The sequence below is a fragment of the Cyprinus carpio genome, chromosome A24 (assembly GCF_018340385.1).
Source record: "Cyprinus carpio isolate SPL01 chromosome A24, ASM1834038v1, whole genome shotgun sequence".
NCBI classification, from domain to species: domain Eukaryota; kingdom Metazoa; phylum Chordata; class Actinopteri; order Cypriniformes; family Cyprinidae; genus Cyprinus; species Cyprinus carpio.
This window is the reverse complement of record NC_056595.1, coordinates 25,113,089-25,125,588: the sequence shown is the minus strand read 5'-3', so window position 1 is coordinate 25,125,588 and position 12,500 is coordinate 25,113,089. Positions and strand designations below refer to the sequence as shown.

The window sequence follows — 12,500 nt, the reverse complement described above, 5'->3', positions numbered from 1 at the left end:
GAGAAATACGCTCAGCCATTAGAGCGCAATTATCCCGCTAATTAGAGTGTCTAATACACGCATAGAAAGAAAACACGCTAATAATGAAGAGCGGATGGAAAGAATCAGCTGATAAACGGATGACGAACGGATGGACTGATATTTCCTTGATTTCTGAACACAAAAGTGTGTTTCCATCACAGAAATAATGAATATCTGAGACAGATAGAGATAGACATTAGAGTTTCTGTCATGAGTTTAACAGGTTATTCAGTGGCTAATACCAGTATCTACAGATCAGTGTTATTAGTGTTAATTTAAACTAAAACTGTTAAAACATTCATGTTAACTGAAATAAGCTGAACCAAAATAAAACAAACAAAAATATAAAAATAATAATAATTTGGCTGAAGTAAGTTGAAGCACTAAAATTATGAATTGAAAATAAATAAAAACAAACTGAAATAAAAATAAATTAAACCTAAATAGTGAAAAAAAATTACAAAGTTACAATAAAAACTAAAAATAAAATTATAAAATCAACAATTAATAATTGTAATAAAAACGGCTAGCATATAAATAATACTAAAATAACACTGTGAACAAAAATTAAGCTTAAATTACAGTGAAAGCTGAAAATATAAAGAATAATAGCTAATTAAAACTATACTAGTATTTAAATAGTACTAAAATAATACTAATATAATATAAAATAATAGCAATTTCTTCCATTTAATTGAACCCAAATGTAAATAATTTAAATAAATAACATGTAAAATATATTGGTTTTAATTTAAAATGTAATATTTGAAATTAAAAATGATATTAAGAAATATTTTGTTAGTTTTTGTGTCTGACGAAAGCAGTGTAGTAATGAAGAGCGATGTTCTGGGTGGGACTGATTGATTTCATTAACGGGTTTGACTGATTAGAGACGCTGTGTGACTCTGGAGGTGTGCTCTGGTTATGGAGGGTTAACCTGGTTAATTAGTCTGGGATGATCTGCAGCAGAGGCGTCTCGTAGCCGGGACACTTGAAGTCTGACTGCAGACGCTCTTGAGTTAAAGCATCGGTACAGAATCTGCTGTTTGGAGATGATGCTTATATCTCGTGTTTAGATAAACTGATGTGTGTGTGTGTGTGTGTGTGTGTGTGTGTGTGTGTGTGTGTGTGTGTGTGTGTGTGTGTGTGTGTGTGTGTGTGTGTGTGTGTTTGACAGGTGAAGTGCTGTAAGTACTGGCCCGATGACACCGAGATCTACAGGGACATGAAGGTGACGCTCATCGAGACTCAGCTGCTGTCTGAATACGTCATTCGAACCTTCGCTGTGGAAAAGGTTCAGTATCAGTTTATTTGTATATATAATAATAAATAATTGAAACATTATTAAACATAATTATAAATAAGTTATATTTTAATAAGTTATACTAATAAGTTTATATAATATATATATATATATATATATATATATATATATATATGTTTAATTAAAATTACTTTTTGTTATTATTTTTATTTTTAATATATGTATATAAGAAGTAATTATAAATTAATTATTATTTAAATTGTATTTACATTTTAAATATATTTAATGATCTATATAAGGTGTATATATTTGTAGGTTTTTTATTATGTCTGTGTGTATTATAATAAAATAATAAATAAATGTTATTAAAATGATGATACATTAATTACAATTGAATATATATATTTATATATACAATATCTATATATATTATATAATATATATATATATGTGTGTATGTATATGTTTAAATTGTATAGTTAAAATTGCTTTTTGTTATTAGTTTTATTTTTAAGATATGTATATAAATAATCTAATAAGTAATAATAGATTAATTCTATTTAAAATGTATTAATTAATTACCTTTAAAATATGAGTTGTATATTTGTTTTAGATTTTTTTTATTGTGTGTGTGTGTTATAATAAAATAATAAATAACTGAAAATGTAAAAATGTAACAAACTATAGCTATTAAATATAGCATAAATAAAATGACTTTTTTTATTTTTTTTTATTTTGTGTATGTATTTTTTATTTGCTGTTTGGTCACACTGCATTCTGATTGCATGTCTTTTAAATGAGTATGTGAATATCTCCTGCAGTGTGTGTGTGTGTGTGTGTGTGTGTGTGTGTTGTGTGTGTGTTGTGTGTGTGTGTGTTCAGAGGTTTTGAGTGTGTTCTCAGTAGTATGTGTTTGGTGTGGGTCTCAGTATCAGTGTGTTTGTGTGTTTGTTGACTCCAGCGAGGAGCTCATGAGATCAGGGAGATCCGGCAGTTTCATTTCACCGGCTGGCCGGATCACGGCGTCCCGTATCACGCCACGGGGCTGCTGGGCTTCGTCCGCAGGATCAAAGCCAAGAGTCCAGCCAATGCCGGCCCCATGGTCATCCACTGCAGGTGAAAATCTGTCTCATCTTCACTAAAACACTGTGTGTTTTGTTAAACACGTCAAACAGCTGTTGTTCCGGTCCTCAGTGCTGGAGCGGGACGCACCGGCTGCTTCATCGTCATCGACATCATGCTGGACATGGCGGAGCGGGAAGGAGTGGTGGACATTTACAACTGCGTGAGGGAACTGCGGTCCCGCAGGGTCAACATGGTGCAGACAGAGGTAACCAATCACATCAGCCGCAGCCAATCAAACGCTGCCTCTCTCTTCAGTCCCGCCCACTCAGACATATTTTAGAACTTCGACTAAGTCTTCGTCGTCTTGAGATAAATTTCCAATATAGACGAAAGAAACAAGCATTCATGTATGATTGTATAGCCTGAGACTTCATCTGACCGTCAGCTTCGGTCAAGGACTGTGACGTCACATCAAGAGCAAGGCTTTCTGAGGAGCCACGACCCAAGGCATATTTAAAATGTCACTTCATGAATGATTTACGTCAAGCTGTCAGACCACCGTCTGCGATCGAGAGATGATGGAAAGATGACCGGTCCGCATGTGGACACAAAGGACAGAGACATCAAGGAGAAAGATTCTGACATTTACTGAAAACACCGTCAGTGAAGTCATGATCCTTCTGCTCTGAATAATTTGATACATTTTAATAATTGATACATTTACAAACATTAGATTTTCTTACAGGACTAACTATCAATTGGTTTTGTTAATAGGAAATAAATAAAAACTAAAACTGAACTAAAACATAAATAGTAATATTTAAAAAGAACAAAAACTAGTAAAAATGACAAAAGCACATGAAAAAATCACTAAAAATTAAAGTAAAAAAAAATTTAATGTGTAGATTTTAAAACTGACATATTAACGAACTTAAACGTGGATCAGCCAATTAATCAGCCTGTCAATCAATCACCACTTCAGATGATATCAGTGAGCTGTGATTGATATCGATGTATTGATCTATCATTGACATTTTTCAGGAGCAGTATGTGTTTATCCATGATGCCATATTGGAGGCGTGTCTTTGTGGCGACACCACGATCCCAGCCAATCAGCTTCGCTCAGTGTATTACGACATGAACCGCTTGGACCCGCAGACCAACTCCAGCCAGATCAAAGAGGAGTTCAGAGTCAGTCTCATTCAATATTTATTAAAATAAAAATCTAGATAACTGCAAATAATTTGAGTAATAAAATACAACACATTACATTTTATATTAATACTGTAATACTACAAAGCAGTATTAAAATAAATCAATAGAAATATAGTGAGGTAAGTTTGTGCATTAGTTTCAGTTGTGTTTTCCTTTGACAGACGTTAAACATGGTGACGCCCACGTTACGGGTGGAGGACTGTAGCATTGCACTGCTGCCGCGGAACCATGAGAAGAACCGCTGTATGGACGTGCTACCACCTGACCGCTGCCTGCCCTTCCTCATCACCATCGACGGAGAGAGCAGCAACTACATCAACGCCGCGCTCATGGACGTACGAGAGCTCGCACACACCTCAGATCTTAACCTAGTGACCGTCGCCTGCCGCTCTTGACCTAGTGACCGTCGCCTGCCACTCTTGACCTAGTGACCGTCGCCTGCCACTCTTGACCTAGTGACCGTTGCCTGCCGCTCTTGACCTAGTGACCGTCGCCTGCCACTCTTGACCTAGTGACCGTTACCTCAGCACTTAACTTGATGACCGTCGCCTGCCGCTCTTAACCTAGTGACCGTTACCTCAGCGCTTAACTTGATGACCGTTTACCTGCCGCTCTTAACCTAGTGTGACCGTTACCCTCAGCGCTTAACTTGATGACCGTTACCTGCCGCTCTTAACCTAGTGACCGTTACCTCAGCGCTTAACTTGATGACCGTCGCCTGCCGCTCTTAACCTAGTGACCGTTACCTCAGCGCTTAACTTGATGACCGTCGCCTGCCGCTCTTAACCTAGTGGACCGTTACCTCCTCAGCGCTTAACTTGATGACCGTTACCTGCCGCTCTTGACCTAGTGACCGTCGCCTGCCGCTCTTCACCTAGTGACTGTCGCCTGCCGCTCTTGACCTAGTGACCGTTACCGCAGCGCTTAACTTGATGACCGTCGCCTGCCGCTCTTGACCTAGTGACCGTTACCTCAGCACTTAACTTGACTGATGACCTCCCCTGCCGCTCTTAACCTAGTGACCGTTACCTCAAAAAGCGCTTAACTTGATGACCGTTACCTGCCGCTCTTAACCTAGTGACCGTCGCCTGCCACTCTTGACCTAGTGACCGTTACCTCAGCACTTAACTTGATGACCGTCGCCTGCCGCTCTTAACCTAGTGACCGTTACCTCAGCGCTTAACTTGATGACCGTTACCTGCCGCTCTTAACCTAGTGACCGTTACCTCAGCGCTTAACTTGATGACCGTCGCCTGCCGCTCTTAACCTAGTGACCGTTACCTCAGCGCTTAACTTGATGACCGTCGCCTGCCGCTCTTAACCTAGTGACCGTTACCTCAGCGCTTAACTTGATGACCGTTACCTGCCGCTCTTAACCTAGTGACCGTCGCCTGCCGCTCTTCACCTAGTGACCGTCGCCTGCCGCTCTTGACCTAGTGACCGTTACCGCAGCGCTTAACTTGATGACCGTCGCCTGCCGCTCTTAACCTAGTGACCGTTACCTGCCGCTCTTGACCTAGTGACCGTTACCTCCCGCTAGTGACCGTTACCTCGCGCTAGTGACCGTTACCTGCCGCTCTTAACCTGGTGAGCGTTACCGTGCTGCTAGTGACCGTTACCTGCCTCTCTTGACCTAGTGACTGTCGCCTGCCGCTCTTGACCTAGTGACCGTTACCTGCCTCTTTTGACCTAGTGACCGTCGCCTGCCGCTCTTGACCTAGTGAACGTTACCTGCCTCTTTTGACCTAGTGACCGTCGCCTGCGCTCCTGACCTAGTGAACGTTACCTGCCGCTAGTGGACCGTTACCTGCCACTCTTAACCTTGAGCGTTACGCTAGTGACCGTTACCTGCCACCTGACTGACTGTTACCTGCCGCTAGTGACCGTTACCTGCCACTCTTTACCTGGTGAGCGTTACCTGCCACTCTTAACCTGGTGAGAGTTACCTGCCGCTAGTGACCGTTACCTGCCGCTCTGGACCTAGTGACTGTTACCTGCCGCTAGTGACCGTTACCTGCCGCTCTGGACCTAGTGACTGTTACCTGCCGCTAGTGACCGTTACCTGCCACTCTTAACCTGGTGAGCGTTACCTGCCGCTAGTGACTGTTACCTGCCGCTCTTAACCTGGTGAGAGTTACCTGCCGCTAGTGACCGTTACCTGCCGCTCTGGACCTAGTGCTGTTACCTGCCCTCTAGTGACCGTTACCCCTGCCGTGGACCTGACCGTTTACCTGCGCTAGTGACCGTTACCTGCCGCTCTGGCCCTAGTGACTTACCTGCCGCTAGTGACCGTTACCTGCCGCTCTTGACCTAGTGACCGTTACCTGCCGCTAGTGACCGTTACCTGCCGCTCTGGACCTAGTGACTGTTACCTGCCGCTAGTGACCGTTACCTGCCGCTCTGGACCTAGTGACTGTTACCTGCCTCTAGTGACCGTTACCTGCCACTCTTAACCTGGTGAGAGTTACCTGCCGCTAGTGACCGTTACCTGCCGCTCTTGACCTAGTGACCGTTACCTGCCGCTAGTGACCGTTACCTGCCGCTCTGGTACCTATGAACTGTTAGTGACCGTTACCTGCCGCTAGTGACCGTTACCTGCCGCTCTTAACCTGGCGGACCTGCCCCTAGTGACTGTTACCTGCCTCTAGTGACCGTTACCTGCCGCTCTGGACCTAGTGACCGTTACCTGCCGCTAGTGACCGTTCCCTGCCGCTCTGGACCTAGTGACTGTTACCTGCCGCTAGATCAGGGGATCCCGTTAACCTGGCCGCGGGTTCCTATCACGACCTGCGGGCTTCGTCCGCAGGATCAAAGCCAAGAGAGCCATGCCCCATGGTCTTCCACCTGCAGGTGAAAATCTGTCTCATCTTCACTAAAACACTGTGTGTTTTGTTAAACACGTCAAACAGCTGTTTTTCCGGGTCCTCAGTGCTGGAGCGGGACGCACAGGCTGCTTTTCATCGTCATCGACATCATTTTGCTGGGGACATGGCGGAGCGGGAAGGAGTGGTGGACATTTACCAACTGCGTCAGGGAACTGCGTCCCGCAGGGTCAACATGGTGACCAGAGGTAACCAATCCACCTGCCAATCAAACGCTGCCTCTCTTTCAGTCCCGCCCACGTCAGACATATTTTAGAACTGTGACTAAGTCTTCGTCGTCTCTTGAGTAAATTTCCAATATAGACGAAAGAAACAAGCATTCATGTATGATTGTATAGCCTGAGGACTTCATCTGACCGTCAGCTTCGGTGACTGTGACGTCACATAGCAAGGCTTTTCTGAGGAGCGACGACCCAAGGCACATTTAAAATGACTTAACATGAATGATTTACGTCAAGCTGTCAGACCACCGTTCTGCGATCGAGAGATGATGGAAATGATGACCGGTCCGCATGTGGACACAAAGGACAGAGACATCAAGGAAAAGAAAGATTCTGACTCTTTACTGAAAACACCGTCAGTGAAGTCATGATCCTTCTGCTCTGAATAATTTGATACCTTTAATAATTGATACTTTACAAACATTAGATTTTCTAACAGGACTAACTATCAATTGTTTTTGTTAATAGGAAATAAATTAAAAAAACTAAACTGAACTAAAACATAAATAGTAATATTTAAAAAGAACACAAAACTATAAAAATGACAAAAGCACATGAAAAAATCACTAAAAATTTAAAGTAAAAAAAAATTTAATGTGTAGATTTTAAAACTGACATATTAACGAACTTAACGTGGATCAGCCAGTTAATTCATCCTGTCAATCAATCACCACTTCAGATGATATCAGTGAGCTGTGATTGATATCGTGTTGATCTATCATTGACATTTTTCAGGAGCAGTATGTGTTTACCATGATGCATATTGGAGGCGTGTCTTTGTGGCGACACCACGATCCCAGCCAATCAGCTTCGCTCAGTGTATTACGACATGAACCGCTTGGACCCGCAGACCAACTCCAGCCAGATCAAAGAGGAGTTCAGAGTCAGTCTCATTCAATATTTATTAAAATAAAAACTAGATAACTGCAAATAATTTGAGTAATAAAATAAAATACAAGACATTACGTTTTATATTAACACTGTAATACTACAAAACAGTATTAAAAATGAATCAACAGAAATACAGTTAGGTAAGTTTGTGCATTAGTTTCAGTTGTGTTTTTCCTTTGACAGACGTTAAACATGGTGACGCCCACGTTACGGGTGGAGGACTGTAGCATTGCACTGCTGCAGCGGAACCATGAGAAGAACCGCTGTATGGACGTGCTACCGCCTGACCGCTGCCTGCCCTTCCTCATCACCATCGACGGGGAGAGCAGCAACTACATCAACGCCGCCGCTCATGGACGTACGACAGCTCACACACACCTCAGATCTTAACCTAGTTGACCGTCGCCTGCCGCTCTGACCTAGTGACCGTCGCCTGCCCGCTCTTGACCTAGTTCGCCTGCCGCTTCTTAACCTAGTGACCGTCGCCTGCCGCTCTTAACCTAGTGACCTCGCCTGCCGCTCTTGACCTAGTGACGTTACCTCAGCGCTTAACTTGTGACCATTGCCTGCCGCTCTTCACCTAGTGACCGTCGCCTGCCGCTCTTGACCTAGTGACCGTTACCGCAGCGCTTAACTTGATGACCGTCGCCTGCCGCTCTTAACCTGGTGACCGTCGCCTGCCGCTCTTGACCTAGTGACCGTTACCTCAGCCTTAACTTGATGACCGTTACCTGCCGCTCTTCACCTAGTGACCGTTCGCCTGCCGCTCTTGACCTAGTGACCGTTACCGCAGCGCTTAACTTGATGACCGTTCCCTGCCGCTCTTAACCTAGTGACCGTCGCCTGCCGCCTTAACCTAGTGACCGTTACCTCGCGCTAGTGACCGTTACCTGCCGCTCTTAACCTGGTGAGCGTTACCGTGCTGCTAGTGACCGTTACCTGCCTCTTTTGACCTAGTGACCGTCGCCTGCCGCTCTTGACCTAGTGAACGTTACCTGCCTCTTTTGACCTAGTGACCGTCGCCTGCCGCTCTTGACCTAGTGAACGTTACCTGCCGCTAGTGACCGTTACCTGCCACTCTTAACCTGGTGAGCGTTACCTGCCGCTAGTGACCGTTACCTGCCACTCTTAACCTGGTGAGAGTTACCTGCCGCTGACCGTTACCTGGTGAGAGTTACCTGCCGCTAGTGACCGTTACCTGCCGCTCTTGACCTAGTGACCGTTACCTGCCACTCTTGACCTAGTGACCGTTACCTACCGTTTTTAACCTAGTGACCATTACCTGCCGCCCTTAACCTAGTGACCATTACCTGCCGCTCTCAACCTAGTGACTGTTACCTGCCGCGCTCTTAACCTAGTGACCGATTACCTGACCGCTCTTAAACCTAGTGACTTGGTACCTCCCGCTAGTGACGTTACCTGCCTCTCTTGACCTAGTGACTGTCGCCTGCCGCTCTTGACCTAGTGAACGTTACCTGCCGCTAGTGACCGTTACCTGTCGCAAGTGACCGTTACCTGCCGCTTTAACCTGGTGAGCGTTACCTGCCTCTAGTGACCGTCACCTGCCGCTAGTGACCGTTACCTGCCGCTCTTACCTGGTGAGCATTACCTGCCTCTAGTGACCGTCACCTGCCGCTAGTGACCGTTACCTGCCGCCCTTAACCTAGTGACCATTACCTGCCGCTCTTAACCTAGTGACCGTTACCTGCCGCTCTTAACCTGGTGAGAGTTACCTGCCGCTCTTAACCTGGTGAGAGTTAACCTGCCGCCCTTAACCTAGTGACCATTACCTGCCGCTCTCAACCTAGTGACTGTTACCTGCCGCTAGTGACCGTTACCTGCCGCTCTTAACCTGGTGACCGTCGCCTGCCGCTCTTGACCTAGTGAACGTTACCTGCCCGCTAGTGACCGTTACCTGTCGCAAGTGACCGTTACCTGCCGCTTTTAACCTGGTGAGCGTTACCTGCCTCTAGTGACCGTCACCTGCCACTAGTGAACGTTACCTGCCGCTTTTAACCTGGTGAGCGTTACCTGCCGCTAGTGACCGTCACCTGCCGCTAGTGACCGTTACCTGCCGCTCTTGACCTAGTGACCGTCGCCAGCCGCTCTTGACCTAGTGAACGTTACCTGCCGCTTTTAACCTGGTGAGCATTACCTGCCGCTAGTGACCGTCACCTGCCGCTCTTGACCTAGTGACCGTTACCTGCCGCTCTTGACCTAGTGACCGTTACCTGCCTCTCTTGACCTAGTGACCGTCGCCTGCCGCTCTTGACCTAGTTGACCATTACCTGCCGCTTTTAACCTGGTGACTGTTACTCTCCGCTAGTGACCGTTACCTGCCTCTCTTGACCTAGTGACCGTCGCCTGCCGTTCTTGACCTAGTGAACATTACCTGCCGCTAGTGAACGTTACCTGCCGCTTTTAACCTGGTGAGCATTACCTGCCGCTAGTGACCGTCACCTGCCGCTAGTGACCGTTACCTGCCGCTCTTGACCTAGTGACCGTCGCCAGCCGCTCTTGACCTAGTGAATGTTGCCTGCCGCTTTTAACCTGGTGAGCGTTACCTGCCTCTAGTGACCGTTACCTTCCGTTCTTGACCTAGTGACCGCCTTTTGTTTTAATTCATTATTGTACATTTTTATGATTTAATTGTTACTAAGTGTTTTGTTTTTATTTTTATGATTTAATTAAGTACATCCGTTTCTATAATAACCGCTCATTTTTTTTGCGTTTGAGGCGACGATGTCTCTGATAGATGTAAATCACTGCACACACGATTATGTGCTTGTTGAAAATAATTCAAAAACAGATGGAATTGATTAATTTCATTGTCAGGAAAATGGCTTAAAGTGATCCATAACAGTGAATGAACTAAAAAACAGTACGACGGTTGACTGGGATGGGTTTGTTTGTAAAACACGTGACAGCACATTTGTTTTCATTACAGTAAATGGAAGCGCTGGCGGCGGTAATAAAACACAAAGCTCAATGCTAAACTTCTCCACACAATTAGTCAAGCAGACAGTGAGATGGGAAATAAGATGTTTTCCTCTCTTCATCTTCATCTTCACAGAGCTACAAACAGCCGTCTGCGTTCATCGTTACCCAGCATCCTCTGCCCAACACCGTCAAAGACTTCTGGAGGCTGGTGCTGGACTATCACTGCACGTCTATAGTGATGCTGAACGACGTGGATCCCGCGCAGGTGAGACACACACACACACACACCTGAACTCAGCCTTCAGGATCAACGACATGCAACACGACACAGACTCAAGCAGCAGATGCACGTCACTGCAGTCGTGCGTCTGTCACACATGCACTGCTCTGACATGAAATACGTTTTTGTCAGTCGAACACACGCTTGAGCTAAAAGTCAATAATTTAACAAGACATTCACATGTTCATGGTTTTCTGATATCAGTTCATTTCCATGACATGCAGGTAAACAAATAAAATATAAACAGTGTTTATTTTGATTGTTTTTAATTTTTTTATTATTTTTGTTGTTTTTATTTTTTGATTTAATTAATTATTAGTAAGTTATTTTTGATTGTTTTTCCATTTATTTTTATTTGACAATTTTATGATTTAATTATTAGGAAGTGTTTTAATTCAATTGTTTTATTTTAAAATGATTATTTAGATTTTTTTTTATAATTTTATTTTTATTGTTCATTTTTACAATTTTATTTAGTGTGTTTTTATTGTTTTTATTTTAAAACTATTTTTATTTTACATTTTTGATTTAATTTATTATGCATTTTTATGATTAAATTCATGTTAATAAATGTTTTATTTTAATTGTTTTTATTTTAACATTATTTTAATTTAACATTTTTATTAATTAATTATACGTTTTTGTTTTGATTATTTTCTTTTATAATTAATTATTTTTTCACTTTTTTGATTAAATTCATTATAATACAATTTTATGATTGAATTCATTTTTAATGTTTTATTTCAATTGCTTTTTATTTTAACAATTTATTTACATTTTATGATTTAATTAATAATAATGATTTGTTTGTATATTTATTTTACATTATGATTTATTTAATTATTAATTTTTTCACTAAACGACAAACCCCAGTTTGGGAAACACTGGTATAAATCATCACCCTTGAGAAATCAGACAATATAGTAGCATGTATTCCTGTAAATGCACATGATATAGTCGAAATTAACATAGTATTCAGATCAGTAATTAAAAAGTTGCATGCTTAAAGTGTTGAGTTTGAAAAAAAAAAAAAAAAGTAATTTGCTGTTTGGCTACTAGTAAACATTATCCAATAATCTGTGATGGATAGTTAGTTTCAGGTGAAAGATTAATGAGGTCAGTTAGTTAAAAAAAGTAATTTGCTGTTTGGCTGGTTGTTGAAATTGTTTGTTTTTTTTGATGAATTGTTATTTTATTTTTGTGTTTTTTATGTTGACTTCTTAACCCTTTATACCAATCAAAGACAATTGTTAATTATGAGGTTAGATGTCCTGTGCTGGTTTGTACTGGTCAGTTGCTGGTCTAGGTTGGTTTATACTGGTTAATTGCTGATCTAGCTGGTGTTCTGGTATAGCCATGCTATTCTAGAAAAACTTAACTGGTGAAACTGATCAGCCATGGAACCACGGAACTGGCAGTGAATGTGATGCTGATGTGTTACTGGTGTGTTTTGTGTCCAGCTGTGTCCGCAGTACTGGCCGGAGAATGGTGTTCATCGGCACGGACCCATCCAGGTGGAGTTTGTGTCTGCGGATCTGGAGGAGGACATCATCAGCAGGATCTTCCGCATCTATAACGCGGCGCGGGTGAGTAAGCGCTCGCTAACACGCTTCAGTCAGAGTCAGCTGCTCCAGTGTCATGAACGTGTGTTTTGTGTCTCAGCCGCAGGACGGGTACCGGATGGTGCAGCAGTTCCAGTTCCTGGGCTGGCCGATGTACCG

General features: G+C 43.1%; 1 protein-coding gene across 1 annotated transcript in view; it reads left to right on the top strand.

Annotated features, from left to right (window-relative positions):
- The window catches only part of ptprma (protein tyrosine phosphatase receptor type Ma), a 207,633-nt gene that overhangs the window by 190,766 nt on the left and 4,367 nt on the right, over positions 1–12,500 (top strand). The window contains exons 26-33 of the mRNA XM_042714848.1: positions 1,199–1,315; positions 2,247–2,401; positions 2,480–2,615; positions 3,392–3,541; positions 3,727–3,900; positions 10,633–10,764; positions 12,240–12,365; positions 12,442–12,500. The exon at positions 12,442–12,500 is cut by the window's right edge and continues 105 nt beyond it. Coding sequence (XP_042570782.1) covers positions 1,199–1,315; positions 2,247–2,401; positions 2,480–2,615; positions 3,392–3,541; positions 3,727–3,900; positions 10,633–10,764; positions 12,240–12,365; positions 12,442–12,500 — 1,049 coding nt within the window. The remainder of the gene's footprint in view (positions 1–1,198; positions 1,316–2,246; positions 2,402–2,479; positions 2,616–3,391; positions 3,542–3,726; positions 3,901–10,632; positions 10,765–12,239; positions 12,366–12,441) is intronic.